This window comes from Drosophila sechellia, chromosome 3R (genome assembly GCF_004382195.2).
Source record: "Drosophila sechellia strain sech25 chromosome 3R, ASM438219v1, whole genome shotgun sequence".
Lineage (NCBI taxonomy): Eukaryota > Metazoa > Arthropoda > Insecta > Diptera > Drosophilidae > Drosophila > Drosophila sechellia.
The window spans coordinates 5212341-5232038 of record NC_045952.1 but is presented as its reverse complement, the minus strand read 5'-3'; the positions used below and the strand labels follow the sequence as shown (position 1 = coordinate 5232038).

At 45.7% G+C, this 19698-nt stretch overlaps 7 protein-coding genes and 1 long non-coding RNA gene across 10 annotated transcripts; 3 read left to right on the top strand and 5 right to left on the bottom strand.

Moving 5' to 3' along the window:
* Positions 1–655: 655 nt before the first annotated feature.
* LOC6614111 (E3 ubiquitin-protein ligase RNF13) lies at positions 656–5929 on the bottom strand. 2 transcript variants are annotated; one of them, XM_032721716.1, is made up of 9 exons: positions 5332–5594; positions 3619–3896; positions 3368–3540; positions 3217–3308; positions 2958–3151; positions 2698–2893; positions 2180–2536; positions 1967–2114; positions 656–1899 (listed from the first exon to the last, which is right to left on the bottom strand). In XM_032721716.1, exons 2-9 carry the CDS (start codon positions 3727–3729, stop codon positions 1557–1559), a joined length of 1614 nt encoding a protein of 537 aa, XP_032577607.1. In that variant the 5' UTR covers positions 3730–3896; positions 5332–5594; the 3' UTR covers positions 656–1556. The 2 variants fall into 2 exon arrangements, with proteins under 2 accessions (XP_032577607.1, XP_002038565.1); XM_002038529.2 differs by lacking the exon at positions 5332–5594 and adding an exon at positions 5613–5929 and having other exon boundaries at positions 900–1899.
* Positions 5930–5942: 13 nt separating this feature from the next.
* Positions 5943–6342, top strand: LOC116801517. Its single transcript, XR_004362066.1, has 2 exons — positions 5943–6031; positions 6097–6342. It is a non-coding gene; the product is annotated as an uncharacterized LOC116801517 (long non-coding RNA).
* On the bottom strand, positions 6231–8364 carry LOC6614110 (general transcription factor IIF subunit 1). Its single transcript, XM_002038528.2, has 4 exons — positions 8230–8364; positions 7244–8163; positions 6586–7167; positions 6231–6530 (listed from the first exon to the last, which is right to left on the bottom strand). The coding sequence occupies exons 1-4, from the start codon at positions 8251–8253 to the stop codon at positions 6329–6331; spliced, it is 1728 nt and encodes a 575-aa protein (XP_002038564.1). The 5' UTR covers positions 8254–8364; the 3' UTR covers positions 6231–6328.
* Positions 8365–8623: 259 nt separating this feature from the next.
* On the top strand, positions 8624–10937 carry LOC6614109 (zinc finger protein ZFAT). Its single transcript, XM_002038527.2, has 3 exons — positions 8624–8837; positions 8901–10394; positions 10656–10937. Exons 1-2 carry the CDS (start codon positions 8703–8705, stop codon positions 10392–10394), a joined length of 1629 nt encoding a protein of 542 aa, XP_002038563.1. The 5' UTR covers positions 8624–8702; the 3' UTR covers positions 10656–10937.
* Positions 10685–11122, bottom strand: LOC116801516 (kunitz-type serine protease inhibitor PILP-3; the record flags this gene model as incomplete). Its single annotated transcript, XM_032721718.1, is given in 2 exon segments — positions 10685–10887; positions 10951–11122. Coding segments are annotated over 2 exon segments (360 nt in total), but the record flags the coding sequence as incomplete, so codon positions are not given.
* A 346-nt stretch (positions 11123–11468) lies between these two features.
* On the bottom strand, positions 11469–14416 carry LOC6614108. Its single transcript, XM_032721717.1, has 4 exons — positions 14393–14416; positions 13851–14137; positions 13384–13778; positions 11469–12431 (listed from the first exon to the last, which is right to left on the bottom strand). Exons 2-4 carry the CDS (start codon positions 14070–14072, stop codon positions 11555–11557), a joined length of 1494 nt encoding a protein of 497 aa, XP_032577608.1. The 5' UTR covers positions 14073–14137; positions 14393–14416; the 3' UTR covers positions 11469–11554.
* Positions 14417–14617: 201 nt separating this feature from the next.
* Positions 14618–17352, top strand: LOC116801515 (carnitine O-acetyltransferase). Of its 2 annotated transcripts, none has more exons than XM_032721714.1 (5): positions 14618–14724; positions 15163–15241; positions 15307–16373; positions 16429–16677; positions 16734–17352. In XM_032721714.1, the coding sequence occupies exons 1-5, from the start codon at positions 14693–14695 to the stop codon at positions 17293–17295; spliced, it is 1989 nt and encodes a 662-aa protein (XP_032577605.1). In that variant the 5' UTR covers positions 14618–14692; the 3' UTR covers positions 17296–17352. The 2 variants fall into 2 exon arrangements, with proteins under 2 accessions (XP_032577605.1, XP_032577606.1); XM_032721715.1 differs by lacking the exon at positions 14618–14724 and adding an exon at positions 14976–15083.
* Positions 17353–17607: 255 nt separating this feature from the next.
* On the bottom strand, positions 17608–19556 carry LOC6614107. The gene has a single exon (XM_002038525.2). It carries the CDS (start codon positions 19505–19507, stop codon positions 17630–17632), a length of 1878 nt encoding a protein of 625 aa, XP_002038561.1. The 5' UTR covers positions 19508–19556; the 3' UTR covers positions 17608–17629.
* Positions 19557–19698: the final 142 nt, after the last annotated feature.

Here is a 19698-nt window from a genome sequence, read left to right as displayed (position 1 = left end):
TTTCTCCCATTTTGTCGCATATCCGAAAAGTATGCTTTAAAAGTGATACCTTTTTATACCAAATACTCGTAGAGCAATACGGTATACTAAACTCGTAAAGGCTACAACTTGAGATTTTGTTGAAATCATTCCTATCGATAGCCACATACATCCCAATAGTGTCACACCCTTTCGTTCTGTCTTTCATTTTTCTATATTTTGAATCTATACTATTTTATGGGCATGTCTTGGACATTCCAATTGGGAGACGATCACCGTTTCGAAAAAGTATTTTCGTATCGATTTAAATATGTTTTGCAAATTTCCAGCGATATTCCGAAAGAATTTTTAATTGATCCCTCGCACCCCCACTAGAAAAGTAGGAGGTATCTGATAGTCAATGCTAACTTTCCCTGTTTTTCCTTTGCTTTATTTTATTTTGGTACTACGTGTCCTGGTGTTCCAGAGAATGCTAGGAAAAATTCGTAGTTTTGAAGCCTATTTAGTTCCTATTGACAATAGACCCAAAAATAAAATATACCACAGCCGAGAACTTTAAATTTATGAAGAATAAACGATTGATTAGTTTATGTCCATTACGTTTATTTTGTTGAATGTAAATTAAATTTAGGTTACACTGCCACAGCATTTTTAAATATATATATTTGCATCTATGCCCTAATTGATTTCTTTTTCATGTGAACAGCATTCTTTGTTGCATATTTAATTATTTTTGGGAAAAAATAATCACAAACAAGCGCTTAGGTATCCTACTTTTAGTGGAGTGTGGCAACGATTTTGACTTGAAATATAATGTGATCATATTTGAAAAGAAAACATGGGTTGACAATCTATTGCATCATTGGATTCCAGTTTCATATGCTACACAGTAAACTTAAAATTAGTTAAAACGAGAATAATGTACAATATACAGGCCAGTGCCTCTCAATCATTTGATTTAATTATTTCCATTGTAATGGTATTGAAAAGCAGTTCTCATAAACATCGAAATAAAAAGACCATCTTAGCTAAAACGTAACTATGTTCGTGAATCAGTTTAATAGGTGTGCTGAGTGTTTCTTGGATATTTTGGTTTTTTTCTGTTGAACAACTGAATCAAAGATTAATGCGAATCAGGTAAACAATTTAATCTTAGATGTTTAGATGTGGTAACTTGGTATTTTTTCTCTTCCGTCTATCGTTTACATTTTTGGTTGGGAGTTTGCAGGCGAGGCGGTATTTCGTATGCCAATTGGGTTAATTGTAAAATGTATATAAAATAAATCACAATTTGTATACGCATTTAAATGACGCGTGTGTGTGTTTCGTGTCTGTGTGGGTTTTTGTGGGTGTGTGCCCTGGAAGTGGGACAGCGCACAGTCCAACACAAGGTTCGGCTACATATTTATTAATATTAATAATAAACATTTGTTAATTGTTTAAAACAAAGAAGCTGGCAGCCACAGCGCTGATCGCGAACCCAAACGAAAAACTCGTACCCGGGCTGGGCTCATGGCTCGAGGATCGACGACCACCTACAACCTACAGGCTAAGGACTCGCGGCGAACTAGCTCGCCTCATATGAGAAACTGGCGATCGGATGCGCTGTGCGGCAGGGCGGCCACGCCTATGCCACCTTGCGTGGGCGTTTGCAGGAACGCCGAATCGTCGACTGCTGCTGTGTCAGCTGCAGGCGTGCTGATTGTTATCGGTTCGTAGATCGAGCGATGCGGTGGCATATCGTCTTCGTCCTTGAAGGAGCCGCTTAAATTCGGATTGAGGATGTTGTTCGATGCGGGCGAGGCTACAGCTATTGCCCCCGTCACCGGCAGACCCATGGCACTGGTACCGGACTCAACGCGCTCCAGATAGGGTGGCGCCGCCACACTAATAACAGCTGGCTGCCGGCGGAAGAACGAGCTAAAGGCAGTAAAAAGGGAAGTTATGCATCTTCTACCACTGAGCTTCATCACAAATATATCCTTACGCAAAATTTATTCTCGACCAGACCGAGCGACGACTCTCAGTTAACTGTTCGGCTAGGTGGGCCGGTAGATTCGGAGCACGATCAAAGGGATTGATGCGTTCATGTGCTCCAGAAGACGTGGCCGGGCGCACAGTAGAGGCCAGCAGAGCTGTACAAGTAATTGGGTGTGTTATTTAAACAAAATAAAAGAAATCATTTCGGCAGCAGACGTACCGTTCTCATCGTCAGAGCTCTGAGACTCCTCGAACGGATTTCGACCAGCGTGCCCACGCCGGAAGGTTCCGTGTCGCGTGGTTCCAGCGACAGCCGCCGCCACAACGCTTGAGCTGCTCCCAGCAGCTGCTCCAGCGGCCGAAGAAGCCGAGCTCACTTGACCCATCTGCCTGCCATTGGACTGCTGTTGCTGCAGCAGCGGCGTTGTGTCGTCATCCGTATCCGTTACATTATCCAAAGAAGGCTGTCGACTCCGACTTGCACGCGCTTCGCCCTTCGTAAAAACCTTGCGCTTACAAATGGGACACACCCGACGGTTTTCGGTAAGCCATGGATCAATGCAGTGCGTGTGATAGGCTGCAAATAGTAACGAATTAATATAATGTCTATGCATTATACAATTTATCTGATGATGTCATATGATAACATTATTGCGGGTGTTTCAGATATATCTTTAAGCATTTCATCTATTCTGAAACTACTAAAGCTGAGCAAATAACCGAGACTATAACCCTTACGATGTGAGCAGGGCAGCACGCGCAGCTTGTCGTCCTCGATGAAGTCCTCCAGACAGATCACACAGGTGTCGTACTTGTTGTTTGCATTGTTCTTGGTATACCGCAGCACTGGCAACTTCTTCAGCATGCTCTTTGGCAGTCGATGGCGACGCAAGCGGCGCTGCTCGCGGATGCACTTGTAGATCATATAGATAACCTGTTCAGCAAACAAACCAATTCACTTAGTATAGAAAACAGCGTTAAAACTGCAGATCTCTTACCATTATGATGAAGCACATGCCGATCAGAATGGAGAACGGCAATATTAGCTGGGTATTGATATTGAAGGGCAGCTCATCGTTGATGATTAGCACCACATCGGGCGTGAAGTAAGTGGCCAGCGCTTTACCCGTCGTGTGGCCCACGAAAACCGAGGGTATTCTTATGCCCGTTTGGTTGTCGGCGGACATTTGCTCTGTAATTGAATATGGGTTTTAACAAATCATATTTTGACTGTACTACCTTTGTGTAATCACTTACCCAAGTCATCGCTTTCATTATTGTAAACAATCACAGCAGAATAACTCGCATTCTGGGCCACTCGTATCTTACGCTCAAAGACGCATTCGCCACTAAAAAAGATTTGAGTTAGTTTAAACTGAAGAGTTTATATGAACCACATTTAGCTTACCGCGCCACAAGTGCCACAAATTTGGCTGAGGGTGGGTAATTCAGGTGCGGTGGTCTGTCCAGGCTATCACAACCGTAATATGGGCGCCTGGCGGGAACCACATACACTTTGAGACCATTTGAAGGCAGATGGGGACCGAATTGAGCTGGCAGATCATTGAACTCCTCGATCAACTGTGAGTAAACAACATAAATTGTGGTATTTAATAATAATAATAATAATATATTAAACTTGTCACTAATTGAACTTACCTGGCTGGTTGCTTTCCGGTAAACCAGCACGTGGCCCCTGACCAAGGTCGCCTCATGACAGACCAGGCACAAGCCCAGCAGGGTGAGTATGTGGCAACTCCTCTTGGACATTCTGTCGCGCAGGACACACGTTCTGGAGACGATCGGGCCTTGGTCTGTACTGTTATTGCTCTAGTCCGCTATGTCCAGTGCTGTAGCGATTTGTCTTCACCATTCGCACCATTCGCATGTCTCATCTGTGTCCCACCGCCAGCGATTCTGTGCGCTTGGGCTTCGGGCTTGAAACAGAAGATAATGTTCTTTTAACATATTATGATTGCTTATTTGGATGCTATAACTATTTATATACTAAAATGTAAAGTAATTTTTGCAACTCGATTTATTATCCTAGGGGTAAACCTCCTCCGCCTACGAGGCCATGGCAACAAAGAGCTCAGCTAATAAGATAAACGGCTTGTGATATTGTGGGTATTGTTGATTTGCTTACTCTGAAAAAATTTGCGTTTCTTCAGTCATGCTGCACTTACAGCTGGTTTGTTTGTTGACACAGTCAGGCAGACGGTTCGTTCGGGTTTTCGCGAATGCATTAATGGTTACTTCAAACAGAACAGAAAATCAACGCGTTTCGCTCCTTGGCTGCTATTGTACTCAATTTGCCATCAATTGATTTTATCGCGATCAAATAGTGGCCGAGATCTTGGGCGGCAGCTGCAGTAATCGGAACAAATAGGCTCCGATGATGAGTCACGCGAACACCGCTCCATGCTAAAACCAGAACCCAGACCGCATGCCCATTTAACTAAACATCGACGTACCGTCGGTCCACATTTGGGGCAGAAAAAGTGGAAAGTTTTTATTCGTAAATTACAAATTCTGCTAATTCGTTCTGCCAATACACAGCCGAGAGGAGGTGTGCAAATATGTCACAAAATGTTTATTAAAGTTACGATTTGACAAAGAAAACGTCACTGGCATTAGCACATCGGTAGACAAACGGAGCAAAGGCTCCAATGAGAACGTGACTTTGTTTTTAATGGATGGGTAAACAATAAATGGGAGGCCGACATTCGTTGCTCCAATGCGAAATTCAATCTGGGGAGGCGCGTGCGTTTAATAGAATTACGCCCTACGGATTGCCCAAGAGTCTTTCCATTCAGGTGTGAGTAGGTGATCCTACCATGTAACACATTCTATTTCCATTTCATGGCATGTATAAAGAAAAGAATTCAAAATTATATCTAAAAAAGTGGGTTGTTTTGAATAAGATTTGAACTGAACCTTTGGTACTCCTTTGACAAACAAGTAGTGTAACAAATTTTTAAAATGTTGGTTGCAATCACATATTTTGCTACACAATTTTTTTTAGCAACTTGTCGATCTTTTGTCAATTACTAGTAATTTCATTTCGCAATCTTCAAAACTTGTATATAATTTCCCATTAGCGCTTCCAAAGAAGCTAGATATGTACTGATATGTATTGACTGGATTGTTTTAAAAAATCCCGACATACAGATTGAATGTTTAGCGACGAGGAATGCAATTCGCGTTGTTCGCTTTGTTTCGAGGGCCGATATCAATTTACACATTACACAGCGTACGCAGCACCCACCCACCAACACACACGCACACCTTGAACTTTACAAGGCACGAGTGTGGTTTCAAGGTTTTCCTTTTTGGGGGAGGGCATACGCACACGCACACATATATACATACATGGGCAGTAGGCAGGTATTTCCTGAATGGTTTACAACGGTGGGTTACAGGTGAAAAGCGCCAAAGGACAAGCGATAATGCGCTCGATTGGGGGCAGCAGCCACAAGTTAATGCACTTCAATTTCGTATATTCGATTTTGTTGTGATTTTTTTATCAGGCGCCTCTGTGTGCGTGCCTGCTACTGTGCTTGTGTTCGTTCACTTAGCACAACAGCAAAGCAGCTGAGCGATTTCCTTCTGCTTTCCCGACGTCAATTCGCGTACACCCACTGGTCACTCACTTGATTAGTGCTTCTCGAGCTCTAAGTCGACCGTTTGGAGCGACTTCTGGCCAGTTCCTGTATCCAATCCTATTTTTTCAGCACTCGCTCGCCTCCTCACTCGTCGCCATCGCACTGGTATTGCGTTGTACTTTGTTTTGCTCCCTTTTGGGGCTTGGACTCCTCGGGTTCCTTTAATTGGTGGTCGAGGTTCAGCGGGGACAGCACAGTGGCTGCGGAAAGAGCATGACAGTTGCGATAAGAACGCTTCGGGTTTGCTTCACTTTTCTAATTATCGGATATTAGAATTTACATCCCATCCGAAAACACACACATATACAGGGCTAGAGCTGGAACTAAATTGATGTATCGCTGCTTGCTTCCTGACGGCGATGTTATCTTACATCGATTACTCCCATATTTCGATAACTATCGAGGAGGTAACTTCCATCCCCACATAAACGTAAACAAAATTGAAAAAAATATTCAAATCCAGTTTTCTTAGCAACTGTTTCAGACCGTTCTACAGAATTTAGAATTCTCAACTTCAGAACCTGAAACCATATCGAAATACTAAGATATACAACTAACAACTAGCGTTACTCATCTTTACAACTACAATGAATTAGTTAATATCAGTTTCTGATTTAATAACCGATTTTCAGTGGTGCGTTTATATTTTGTATTGAACAATAATGCATTTGAGTTATGAAACATTAAAATCACATGACTGCGGGCTACTTGATCCAGAGATACATTTTCCCCTGTATGGTGTGCTTGACGGGATTGATCTTCTTCAGGATTTTCGTCATGGTCTCGACCAAACGGTCGCTGGAGACGGGCGTCTTCTTGTTCTTGAACTTGGTGAGCAACTCGGTGGCAGTCAGGGGCTTGCGCTTGAGATACCGACGCACCGCCTCCTCGGTGATGCCGTAGTCCCTAGAAACAAATCAATTTATAATCAGGAATCCCAGTATATCGCGGCATTACTCACTCTACTTTGCCGCCAGAGAAGGAAGTGGGCAGCGATGTGCTAATCTCGTTCTTGGGCCTCTTTGCTGGCGTGCTGGTGGGACTGTTGCTTGTGTCGGAGGCGGTGAGATCGCTGGGCAAGCTGTTCATCTTGCGCTTGCTGGCATCCGTCGAGAGCGTTGGCGTTGCCGAGCGAGACTTATTGGCATTGCTGCTGCTGGTGGTGGCCTTGCTGCTCGCAGCGCTCTCTTTCTCCTTTTCCTTCTCCTTGTCCTTGGCGACGACCTTCTTCTTGGGCGGTCCGTTGCTGAGGTCGTCCTCGGAGTCTGTGCTGTCAGAGCTGAAGTCTGTGGACGAGTCACCGCTGCCGTTCGACTTGCCCTTCTTGTCGTCCTTCGAAGGTTTCTTCTTCTTTTTGTCTTTGGAGGCCTCGTCCTTGCCCTTCTCCTTCTTTTTCTTCTCGCCGTCGGCATCCTCCTTGTCGGACTCATCAGACTTCTTCTCGTCGTCCTCCTCTTCATCGGAGGTAAGTAGCTTGCGGAGCGCATCTTCCTCGGCCACGCCTTTCATGTCCTTGTCCACCTTTGCCTCGGGATCTGGTTCGCTGGAATAGGGAACAAGGAATTAGTAGATGTGGACCACATTGTATTGCTATCATCAGAATCGCTTGGGGCACATACTCTTCACTGGAGCTGGTGTCGTAGTCCATTTCCCTGCCCTCCTCGTCGCCATCGTCCGACTCCTCGAAGGCCTCGTCATCAACATCCCTCTTTTTCTTTTTCTTGTCTGCTCCCTTCTTGCCCTTTCCCTTGGCCTTGCCATCGTCGCTGTCTTCCTGCTCCTTCTTCTTTTTATCCTCCTCGTCCTCCGAATCCGACTCATCCTCGGAATCAATCCATTCATCCATGTCAGTGATCTTGAGCTCCTTGGATTTTTTGGTGGCTGCCTTAATTAGCTTGGCCTCCTCCGGATCCTGCTCCTCTTCCTCATCGCCGCGCAGACGCTTTCGCAACATGAGAGAGAAGTAGTTCATCACCTTTTTGCGCCGACCAAATTCCTGTTCGGCCTCCTCCGCCGACAGGGATTTGTAGCGCTGAATAGGCTGGAAGTTGTACCACTCGGTCAAGGGGTATGCCTCAATGGCGCCGTCTGGTGCATGGGTGAACACATAGAAAGCGGCATTCTCGCCTACGCCACCCTCGCGGATGCCTTTGAACTTCTTTCCAGTCTTGCCACCCACTTTAAGGATCCAAGGCTGCGCCTCCGGACGGTACTTTCTCGCTATAATGCCAAACTTCTTGCGGCGAGCCTCTTCGCGCTGATCCCTATTGTACTCCGATCCAGCACCGAACTTGGGCTGATCCTCCTCCATGCCCCGGAACTCCTTCATGTTGTTCTCCCGCTCCAGTTTCACATTTCTCCACTGTGCGAAATCCACATTGAGCGTGGCATTAAACCGCATCACATGGTGCTTTTTGGGCATCTTGGGTACGCGGATCTTGAACTCCTGCACGTTGGCGGAGGACGAGGCGGATCCTGAGGCGACGGAGACTGCGGCGGCGGCAGCTGCGGACGTGGAGCTCCCGCTGGCAGCGCTCGACTGCATGAAATCAAGCGAAGACCGCAAATTAGTGTTGGCGCCGGAAGCGGCAGAGAAAAGACTTACCGTCGACTTTGAGGCGCTCGACATGGCTTAATGTTTACCCACGACTAATCATATGTTACTTCTATCTGGATATTTTACACTTTTCCGAACTCTTACAATTCGCGGCGCGGGCAGAAAAGTTGGATTTTCTAGTGATGCCCGATAACAGAAGTGCAGTTATTCTTTGAAAGCAAGTGTATCGTAGCTTTCGGGCAGGAAAACAATATATATTCCAAGAGATTTTGATAAATAAATTGAAAAAGTTTGTTATTATAAGATTACATATGCAAGCTTTACAAGGTATTTAAAAACTTTAAAGTTGTTCCATGTTCCATCAAAATACAGTGACAGCCGATATCCGTTCACAGTAACGGTAATCGATTATCTCTTCTTCGATAAGTGATTGTCGCCATAGCAAATAACGATAAATTCACAAAGCGAATTGTGGTTTGTTTGGATTTCATTTGCAGTTGGTTGTTAAAATATTAGGGAAAATGTCGCGGAACGTGACGCTCTCGGATGAACAAAGCCGGCTTAATGCGCGTCTGGAGGCGCACATGGTTTACATATGTCCGGAATGCGGCAAGGCCTTCCGCACTCAGGCCGAGTGGCGACAGCATCTGAACACGGCAAGTTGCGGGTTTTGTGTAAATCAAGTTCTGCTTTAATAATGGTTTGAAATATGCCCACAGAAACACGACTATCTAAAGAAGACGTACTCCGACTTCAACTTCATCCAGATCGACGAGCGCTTCCATGAGTGCCAGCTGTGCTTTAAATGGGTGGAGAACGCCCACAAGACAATCGCCCTGCTGCAGTACCACTACTTCATGCATCTGGAGCACAGCGAAACCTACCGCTGCGTGCACTGCCGCATGGCGTACACGAGGCGCCGGGCTCTGAACGTTCACCTACTGGACACGCACATGCGGGAAATCGAGAAGTACGAGAACAAGTTGCGCCAGATGAAGCGGCAGCAGGCGAAACCCACTACTGCGGCAGCACCAGCTGGAAATGCAGAGAAGCCGATGGCTGTGAGGCCGCGAGGGCGTCCCAAAGGTTCCACGAAAAGAAACCAAAATGATCTGCTGCAAAAGGCTCTGATGGACATTGATCTAAACACAGAAATGGAAAAGTCCCCAACACGGCCAGTGACAGCACTAGCCGCTCCTGTAAACGCACCTAAGCCCATTTCAAATGTCAGCGAGCTGAATCTAGATCGGTGTTTGAATGCCTACGAGGACATTGTGCGCAAGGAGGAGGAAGAGGTGGTGCCGAAGTATGACGACGAGTTGGATGCGCTTTGCAAGGAGTTTTTTGATGATGGCACTTCCGCCGGCAAAGCAGAAGCTGATGAGAAGCCGCAGCAAGACGATGCGCACCAGCAGCAAGGAAATCAGGAGGTGGTCATAATCGAGATCGATGCACTTGGCAAGGAGGAAGTGGCCCAGCTGAAGATGGAAATGAAATCGGACGCAATAAGTCAACCGACTAAACGTCGACGCATGTCTACGACGCCCAGCCGCGACTCCGACACGGAAATGTCCACCAACGGCCTCACGAAGCTCATATCGTACTTGTGTCCGAAGTGCGGCAAGGAGATCGCCTCGATGGACGGGTGGCGGGCACACGTATTCAAGAAGCACGACTTCGAGCACATAATCGAGAACAGTTTTAAGATCCTGGAGTCCGGGCGCAAGGCCATGTGCCTGCAGTGCCGCGAGGTGCAACCAACGACCGTGCGCTCACAACTGCAGAAGCACTGCTTCAAGCATCTGCCCTACCGGTCCTATCTCAAGTGCACACTCTGCGATCGCACCAAGACCAGCACCTCGAAGATCCTCAACCACATTCGCTACAACCACCAGGAGGAGCTGCAGCGTAAAAACAAGACGCAGCTGCTTATTAAGCCGGAGCCCATGTGGGCCAGTCCCAAAAAGTCCGGTCAAGCGGCCAGGGCGGATGACGCCGGATCCGAGGACGATCAGGGCGAGCAAGCTGTGTGCGAGCACTGTGACAGAGTCTTTAGGAGCAAATGGCGCTACGAACGACACATTGCCTCTTGCAGGAGATCCGGAGCAGGCAAGCCAGTCGAAGGGACCGTTGAAGCCTTGTTCAACCATCTGCGAGAAGGGCACATGCGAATGAACGCCATCTGGAAGACGATGCAACGTGAAAAGCCTTAGGTATAGTCTAGTTAAAGTTAAGTCGGTCCATAAAATATTCGTAAGGTTGCAAATCCATGTGCAAATATTGTGCTAGGGAAAAGATCACAATTAAGAAATACGAATTACATGCCTATGGAACATGTATCAATCTGCATTTAAGTTGTTATATGTTAACTATATAGCGTATACAACTAAATAATAGATAGATATTTTAAACCCATTTCTCATAAATATGTTTTTTTAAGAACATTTCTTTTTATTATTTGTTGTGAATTATAGGCTGTCTGTCTGCTTTGGAACAGGATCGATAAAGGCATTTAAATTCATGGGCACGACCTTTGACAGTGTCTCAAGGAGCAGTAGCGATTTTGGTTGCCGCCACATCCGAGGTACTTCATCTTGAGGCACTTCCCGGTTCTCTAGATATAGTACCACATTTCGTCCATGGCAGTTCTCCGGCAATCCCTTCCCCCAAATCCTTCGTGCTTGCCGCCGTCGCAATTCTGACGACCTGTGTGAAAGTGTAGAGATCAGTTATTAAAGTATACTTACTAAATGCTATTATTAAACATACCCCTAGGACGTCCATCGCAACGATTCTGGCCACATGCGAGAGATACGTAGAGCACAACGCAAGCTAGAACCAAAAGTAACTTAATTTTCAACGGATTGGAGGGTCGACTTGATATGACTGATCTGTAAATCGATGGACTTATATAGGGGCGGCTGCCAACAGTTTTCACAGTTCACTAGAACGAGTTAAAAACATCTTAACAATGGACTCTATTGTTAAATATTTTGAGGCTATCAGATAATAGTATAAAAAGGGGCTTAAATTAAACTTTTTAAAGGCATAAGATGAACCATTCAAAAACGTTGATTTAATGAAAATACATTTTTTATAAAAATTTTCAACTTTCAACTCAAAACAAAGCTGCGAGATCGATCTTTAGATCAATCTTATTGATTTCGTGTCAGGGCAAAAACACTTGTGCTGAATGTAAATATGATTTAAGCTGAATTATGTCACTTTGTATTACTAATATGAGGAGTACTTTCCTCACTCATTCATTTTATAAATCAGATTAAGGATTCAATTTAACAGGACGATTATTTATTGTGTTAATTTAATTTAAAACATTTCACTTTAAAGCAATTGTTACTCAGTAAGGTAGTGTTCAAGGCATAGCTATCCATTGCGGAGCCCAAAAGGCACTTGGCTTACGACCGCGCATGTGGCTACCTATGGAGCGTCTCATTATTGCTCTGCGTCTGGAGAATGCCCTTTCCATGGTTCTAATAGTTGAGTCGGCTTCTGCGCCTTCCTGCTGCACGCGGTCATCATCCACCTCATGGTTGCTGGATATGACCACGATCTTCCGGCGACCATGGAACATCTCAGCCCGCTTTATCAGCGCCAGGAAGCGGGCGAACTTCTTCTCCAGCGCAGCCCTGTCTAGAGGCTTTGGCATGGGTTCCAGTAGCCCTTCCGCGTGAGCTTCTTCCCCTCCAGGCGATCCGGAAGCGGGTGTCACTCCAGCTGCTGGTGCAGAAGTGGAGCCTGCTCCCTCCACCGGGGTGACTCCTGGAGTGGCACCTGGCGCTGCTCCGTCGACTGCTGTAGTGGCTGCAGCTTCGGCAGGTGGAGCTGCTCCTCCTTCGGCGGCTGGCGCGGCTGCTGCTCCATCGGCTGCTGGTGCTGGTGCCCCATCTTCAGCTGGCGCCGTTCCATCAGCGTTGAGCATGACAAAGTCCCGTTTGCCAAGAGTTCTAGTGTTAATTTCTGGACTGGACGCGTTCACTCCTTTCGGCGCAACCTTCTCGTAGACCTCGGAATCGGCGCAGAGATGTGCATATTTCGGGTTCGTTCCGGCCTTGCAGGACTCCGCCGCCTTTTGCCCGGACTCGTAGACGGGTGAGCCCACAACCGGGGCGTGGCCATAGTTGCACGCGAAGAACGTCTGAATCCAGCCGTGCCGGGACTGCTGAACGATGGCACAGCCCACGAATTCAGCGTTCTCCTGCACGATCTGCAAGAAGTTGTACTTCGGCGAACTGTTAGAAGGGAACACACAAGGTTGAGTTAATCAATAAAGTTTTTTTCAGATACTAATAAAATCATGAAACCCACATTGATTTTATTTTAGATTTTAGGATACATCTATCCTGGAAATTTGCAAGCGAATCTCTATATAAAATATATCATTTTCGGACCAACAATTAATTCAAAATTTCTAAAGCTAAGTTCGTGGGTTGAGTTCTTCTATTAAAGCTTATAAAAACCTAAGGTAAATAGCAAATATTCCCTTCTTAATCAATTGCAATCAATATCATCTGCAAGAGTCATCCGGCAGAATGCAATCCCTCGCCAAAGAAGAGAGGCCAATGGAATCCACATGCAATCATTTCATTCTTGAGAAGATCGCGAGCGGACGGCTGCATGTAACATAAGAAGAATTTCATAACGGAGGTATAGTTAAAAGTAGCTGTGGAAATCATATCAAAAGTTAAGATCAATAAAAAAATGTGAGTGAAACCAACATTAGGACTAAATTAATATAATCTGCGAGCGGTTGGGCATAAAAATCAAATGGATTCCTCTCTTCTTAAAGTTCATGTAAAACTGTACAAAGACATTTGTCGCACACTCGCGTCCATTATTTTGAAGCCCCTAATATTATTTTAGTAACTAAAAAATTTTTACATTATCAACATGTTGTCAAAATATTTGTTTTGTTAGTTTTTGTTTTTATAGTTTCTTCTTGAATTAAAAAAATCCTTTTCCAACCATATGTTTCGCTAGGCAATATTCAAAGTTATATTGCATTTTTCGTCCTTTTTATAAATTTCTTTAAGTTTGGAAAGAGCTGCAAAGTTTAGATTTGATTTAGAAAGGTTCATAAAATATTCATAAATACATTATAATCATTTCACGTTCAAAATGTGAACCAAATCCCATAAGGACGCCCGAGTAAACACACCTATACATTTTTTAAATAGTACTTACTGAGATTCCTGATCGGCATACTTCATGATGGTCACCATAGAAGTTCCGGCTTTTTCCCGCATCCAAACCCCTATGATATCCCTAAGGATATCCTCCAACTCTGGCAATTTTCCTTTAATGCCTCGATACCCAACCGTCTGGCCGGCGTTTTGGGTGAACTTCGTGTTCCGGCACTCGTCGTGCCTCAGGACACAATCCCTCACATTGAATTCAGCTAGGTAGGCCAGTTCCGAGTTCCACTTCAAGGTGCCCATCCGACTGGCAGGACTCAGTCCGTTGAACCCTCCTTTGGCCACTCTATCCCTCAACTCATTGAATCGACCCAATAGGAATCTTTCCACTCTTGGACTTATCACTATGACCTCAGCGTCCAGTGAGCACTTGTCGTGCAGTTCCTGAAGATGGTAAAAAGTTAGGATAATAAGTAATTTGGTTATTATCACGTGTCATTTAGTTTAGTAACTTACGATTGATGCGTTGCAAGCCACATGTTTGAGATTTTTGTGGCACAAGGAGGGATTGCAGTAGTCCGGTAGTTCCGTAGAGGAGCTGTTTCCTAGCTCGGCTTGATCTGGCGATCCTCCAGGAGTTGGGGTACCAGCTTCGGTGACCGCTGTACTTGGTGTCGTAGTGGCTGCCGTTTGAATGGCCAAACAACTGGCGATCAGAAGAACTACAAGAGCCAACATTTTCCATCCAGAGACCGTGGCGTATTAACGTTAGTTTTTCAAAACGTATATCCAAACGGTTCGAACTGTGAAATCACAATTTGCAAAGATCAAATGATATAGCAAAGCTAATAATATACATTTCAGCACATCATTTAATTAATAGTTTGGTTCTTATTATAAAAATATAGAACAAATTTCTAGGTTATGTTTTTGAGGTTTAAATTTGGATTTCCCAAAAAAAAAGATATTTTAAACAATTTTAGTCCTAAAAGTTCACGCTATTCTACTTAATAATGATAACGTTTCGGCATTATCTTTATGTCGTGCGGAATATTTACCAAAAGACTTTTTACTCAAAAGAACTCCCCTACTTTTTTATGGATACTAGAGCTGGGAAATCATCGATAATAAAAAACGTACTCAAGCTTATCATAAACATATATTGCAAACTAATAGTATTGCTTATTTTTTAATATTAGCTTTAAACAAGTTTTGGAATTGCTTGTGATATTAATCTATTGTTTTCCATTGATAGGACAGTTAAACCAAAAACAGTGTTTATTTACTTGTTGCTATATGAAAACAGCTGTTTCTTGTTTTGATTTGAACATACATATGTACATATATAGAATATATATATGTTAATTGACCGGAGCAAAACAAGAGTGAGGTGAACTTAAATTCCTTATTTCATCGTATGGGCAAGGACAGTCGAACTAGTTAAGGATTACATAAAAAGATGTTATATATATATAGATGGTAAACAACAAGTATTTTGCTGAAACATAAGGTGTGGATATCAAGAGACGCACTCTGGGGAGAGCGAAAGTAAATAAACCGGTCGCTGATAGCATTTAAGTTGGGCTCCACTCCACTCCACCCTTCTGCCTACGTGGACTGCTCTTTCGATGGCCAGTTGACTGGCAACTGCCGTTTTGCTTGCACTTGCCTCCTCCACGGGCTGCTAATCGTGAGCCATTGGTTTATCGCTCCTTATAGCTAGAAGTAGATTATGTACAAATATCAAAGGTTAATTCAGTGCCACAGGCACACCAACCGGTGGTTGGACTTCAAAGTAACACTCGAACACAATTTCTCCGTTTTGCAGCCCAACGTCTGAGCGAATCCTCAAGAAACCCGACGCCGAGATGAAGTTTCGTGGCAATGGAAAGCTTTTGTGGAATTTGGTAGTGCTCCACATGGAATGCTTGTGAATCTCCGTTCGTTAATCCATATCCCATTCGATTTGCAGACCAAGAACTCCTTGGCCCAACAGTCTCCAAATGGGATCGCCAAGAAAGTGCTGCCCGCCAGCAGCTACAGCACCGTCCAGAAGACCATTCCCTTGGAGCAGCCGAATCTGCTGAAGTACCACGTCCTGCCGCTGGAGGAAACGCTGAACCGCTTCATGACCACGGTGGAACCGCTGCTGACGCCGGAGGAGTTTCAACAGCAAAAGGGAATCACCTCCGAGTTTTTGAAGAAGCAGGGACGCGAACTGCAGCTGCTCCTGGAAGAAACCGGCAGCAAGGAGAAGAATTGGCTGGCCCACCGCTGGCTGAAGGCTGCCTATTTGACCTATCGAGACCCAGTCACCGTGTTCGTGAGTCCCGGCATGACCTTCCCCAAGCAAAACTTCAGGGACTCACGGGCTTTCGTGGACTATACCGCGAGGGTTATCTATGGACTGGGCGAATTTAACGACATGGTGCACGCCAACCAAATTCCGATCGTTAAAATGGGCAAGAACGAGCTGGACAACAGCCAGTTTGGCAAGGTATTCGGCACATGTCGGATTCCCAGACGGGGCACCGACGAGATCGTATACAATCCTGACTCCGATTATTTGGTGGTGATCTACAAGAATCACTTCTACCAACTGAAGATATACAGTAAGGAGGGAAAGCTCATTGCTGCTCCATGTCTAGCTGCTCAACTGGAGAATATCTTGTTGAAGGAAACGCAAGTGGGAGTACCCTATGGTATTCTGACCACCGACTCCAGGGACAATTGGGCCGAAGCCTACGAATATCTGGCTGAAACTCCTGCCAACCGGGATGCCCTCAAGACCATACAGAGTGCTTTGTTCACCGTCTCACTCGATGAGGGTACTAGCCTAAAGGACGGCGAAGAGACTGACGAACTTATTCTATCGCTGATCCATGGCAGTGGCAGCAAGAGGAACAGCGGCAACCGTTGGATGGACAAGACTATTCAGCTGGTGGTTAACCCCAATGGAAACGTCGGATTCACCTATGAGCACTCGCCGGCTGAGGGCCAGCCCATTGCGATGATGATGGACTACGTGGTGCAAAAGATGTAAGTTGAATGGGGCACATACGGTTCGAAGCAACTCCAATTCTATTCATTTTAGGAAGGAAGACCCTAGCTTCGGGCAAACTGGCTCACAGGACTTTGCTCCCGCACAGAAAATACAGTTCTCTTCGAGTAATAAAAGTCTAGAGAAATCTTTAAACGTCGCACAGGCAAACGTGGACAAACTTGCCGATGCTCTCCAAATGAAGGTTCTGAAATTCAACGGCTTCGGAAAGGATTTCATAAAGAAACAGCGTCTGGGTCCGGACAGCTTTGTTCAGATGGCGCTGCAGCTCGCCTTCTACAAGTAACTAGATCCTCCTACAGATTTTTAATGCAGCCGAATACATTTACGTTTTACAGAATGCACTCGGAACCGCCTGCGCAATATGAGTCGGCTCATCTGCGCATATTCGACGGCGGACGAACCGAAACCATACGCTCTTGCTCCAACGAATCCGTGGCCTTTTCCCGCGCTATGCAGGACCCAAATGCTACCGATCAGGAACGCGCCACTAAGCTTCGTGAGGCAGTAGTGTCTCATCAGACATATGCTAAGCTGGCTCTCCAGGGAAAGGGTGTTGATCGACATCTGCTTGGACTGAAGCTGATGGCTCTGGAGCATAGCAAGCCAATTCCCGAGTTCTTCAAGTCGCCAGGCTTTGTCAAGTCGAGTCACTTCCGCATGTCCACCTCACAGGTAGCCACTAAATACGATGCTTTCATGGGTTACGGCCCGGCGACTGACGATGGTTATGCCTGCTGCTATAATCCTCGGGATAATGACATCATATTGGCCATATCCGCTTGGCGCCATTGCCCAATAACGGATCACTTGAAGTTTGCCAAGACCCTCGAGCAATCCTTTTTCGAAATGAAGAATGTTCTGGAGAAGAACCCGCCTGAGATAAAGTCGAAGTTGTAAAAATGTACCAGAATAATAAAATTTATCAGAGATTAAACTTTGAATAACTTGATTCAATAGATGAAAAACTAAAACTAACTTGAAAACTAAATTTGCTTTACATTCTAGCTCTTGGAATCAATCAATCTATTAAAGTTTTTTTAGGTGGGTGGGAGCCGATTTTAATATTAATAAATACAAAAGGCATGACAATTAGGAAGTTACAAATTTAACAGATTTTTATCTGTTTCTATTATCGTCGACAAATATTTTGGCAGGCTTAAGAACTGAAAGTATTGTTTACTCTTAGTTTCTCTGAAACTAAACAATAGCTTTGATTAGTGGTCAGGTTAATTTATTTTTTACAGTTCTTATTAAGATAATAAACAAAGCGTGCAAAGTTAGTCTTCACTGTTTGCACTGTGGCTCGTCGCTCCTTTAGCTCCCGTCGCTGCTGCCGCATCTTAGACTTGAACAACTCCTCTAGTGCCTGGACACGATCGCACATCTCCAACTCCGCGATGATCTGCGGCCAGTCGTCCACGGCGAAAATGTCCATTAGCGCATCGAGTCCTTCAGACAGAGCCCACAGGTCATCTTCCTGGGCACAGTAAGTCAATAGGAAAAGCACTATTGTCTTAACCAGGGGCTCTGAGAGCAGAGAACCCAGCGTGCCCAGCATGCGGTTCCAGTTAACGCGGATATTTATATCTGTGCACTTGCTAGCGCCCTCGATAATCATGTTCAGATCATTCTCGGTCATCTGACCGAAAAGATCCTTGCGAGACTTGAGCAAACTCAGCGAGGAGCGCATTAGTGACGTAATGGCCTCCATGACGGATACATCTTCGCTTCCCCTGAATGCTTGTTGACCCAAAATCATCCACATGTTATAGAGGTTGCTGCAGCCGCCCAAATCTTCAGCGGACAGCACATTGCATAGGTTCTGGAGGCAAATCAAGTACGATACTCTTAATTTTGCCACTTTCTCCTTTATATTCTCTTGCTGGGACACCAGATTTTCCACAGCAGGTTGCAGTGGTTGAGCCTTTTGCCACAGTTTCTCGATCACTTTGTTATGTTTGATGGTCTCCAAGAAGTTGGCGGGAAGTCCCCCCGATCCACTGTCAGCTGTCTCGTCCTCCATGTCGTAATCGGCCACGCTCTCAGACTCTGAATGCTCGCTATCCGTGTCCCAGTTGCTCTGTTCATCGCTGGAGCCCAGGTTGGTTATAATCTCCGCCACCAGACGCTGGGCATCTAGCAAGTGCTCCAGGTTCGTGAGTGCCACCTCGGCATCGCATTGGTTCGGTTTCGACTGATTGGCACTCTGTGTTTCCGTCATCTCCTCTGTCTCCATAGAGATTTCCAGCACGGGGGCCTCGTTCTTCGACTTTGCATTTAGAATTTCGTTTTTGCAGCTTTGCAGCTGGGCCTGTGGATCTATGGAGAGTAGTTTGTCTAGACTGTTCAGGATTTCACGAGTGTGGGCGGCAGCGCAGGCGGGTACATTACACAGGATACCGGCAGCTAATGCGCTCAGGTAAAGCTGCGCGTGACTTTCTGTGGGCGCCGCAAGAAGCTCAGGTAGTATTGTACTGCTGGCCAGGACGTTCCACGAGCTGGAGTTGTTCTCAGACACCACCAGTACGAGTTGGGCCACTGAAATGGCAACTTCGAGTCCGAACTTTCTGTAGTCGAAGCCCAGCAGCAGGCTGGAAAGGAAGTTGGCTTGATTTAGTGCTTCTGTGGCGGTGGGCGAGCTCTCGCAAAGATTTCGTAGCAGATGGATTGCTTGCTGGAAGGTGTCCGCATGCAACTCGTTCTCGAATCCACTTTTATTCAGATCATAGCTACGGACCAGGGTCAGCAAGGCGGTAAGTACGTCGTTCTCAACGAGGAAGTCGCAAACCTCCGTGCCAAACACGGACAAATTCCGAAAGGCGCCGGCCGTCGCATTCCGGATGGCGCTCTCCTTATCGCACAGCAGGGGGGCCGCAATCCGGACCAACTGGCTGTCGCGTATTTCGGGAACCTTCTCCTTTCGCAGCGCCAGCACAGCGAATGAGTGCAGTCCGTTCAGCTTCTCCTCCACGTTGGCCTGCTGCAGGTGCACGCAAATCGCCTCGATGGGTCCGCAGCCCTCCGCTTCGCCCGCTGATTCCACATCGATTTCCGCCGAGGTGTCCACGCCGGATGGCGTCCGCGTTTTTACTTTCCGAACTTTTCCCATTTCAACAAAACACAACTGCACGTGTTTACTATGGGGCTGGAACAAAAGGCGGCGGCTATTTGTGCTATCGATGTTTCCAGATAGTTTGCAGCATCGATAATTTGCTTGCCAATATCGATTTCATTTCATGCATTTCGCACACGTATTCTATAATAATAATTACAACAGCTACGAGCATGTACTTTCTTTTA

Coding starts and splice junctions, on each gene's coding strand:
- LOC6614111 (XM_002038529.2), bottom strand. CDS start 3,729: ATGTCCAAGAGGAGTTGCCACATACTCACCCTGCTGGGCTTGTGCCTG. Junction 3,152..3,216: donor TAATGAAAGCGATGACTTGG/GTAAGTGATTAC, acceptor ATTCAATTACAG/AGCAAATGTCCGCCGACAAC. Junction 2,537..2,697: donor CGTGCTGCCCTGCTCACATC/GTAAGGGTTATA, acceptor TACTATTTGCAG/CCTATCACACGCACTGCATT.
- LOC6614110 (XM_002038528.2), bottom strand. CDS start 8,253: ATGTCGAGCGCCTCAAAGTCGACG. Junction 8,164..8,229: donor CGAGCGCCTCAAAGTCGACG/GTAAGTCTTTTC, acceptor GATTTCATGCAG/TCGAGCGCTGCCAGCGGGAG. Junction 7,168..7,243: donor GACACCAGCTCCAGTGAAGA/GTATGTGCCCCA, acceptor TCCCTATTCCAG/CGAACCAGATCCCGAGGCAA.
- LOC6614109 (XM_002038527.2), top strand. CDS start 8,703: ATGTCGCGGAACGTGACGCTCTCGGATGAACAAAGCCGGCTTAATGCG. Junction 8,838..8,900: donor GGCGACAGCATCTGAACACG/GCAAGTTGCGGG, acceptor ATATGCCCACAG/AAACACGACTATCTAAAGAA.
- LOC6614108 (XM_032721717.1), bottom strand. CDS start 14,072: ATGTTGGCTCTTGTAGTTCTTCTGATCGCCAGTTGTTTGGCCATTCAA. Junction 13,779..13,850: donor TGGCTTGCAACGCATCAATC/GTAAGTTACTAA, acceptor TACCATCTTCAG/GAACTGCACGACAAGTGCTC. Junction 12,432..13,383: donor TATGCCGATCAGGAATCTCA/GTAAGTACTATT, acceptor CCCTTCTAACAG/TTCGCCGAAGTACAACTTCT.
- LOC116801515 (XM_032721714.1), top strand. CDS start 14,693: ATGTTAATTGACCGGAGCAAAACAAGAGTGAG. Junction 14,725..15,162: donor CGGAGCAAAACAAGAGTGAG/GTGAACTTAAAT, acceptor TCCGTTTTGCAG/CCCAACGTCTGAGCGAATCC. Junction 16,374..16,428: donor GACTACGTGGTGCAAAAGAT/GTAAGTTGAATG, acceptor TATTCATTTTAG/GAAGGAAGACCCTAGCTTCG.
- LOC6614107 (XM_002038525.2), bottom strand. CDS start 19,507: ATGGGAAAAGTTCGGAAAGTAAAAACGCGGACGCCATCCGGCGTGGAC.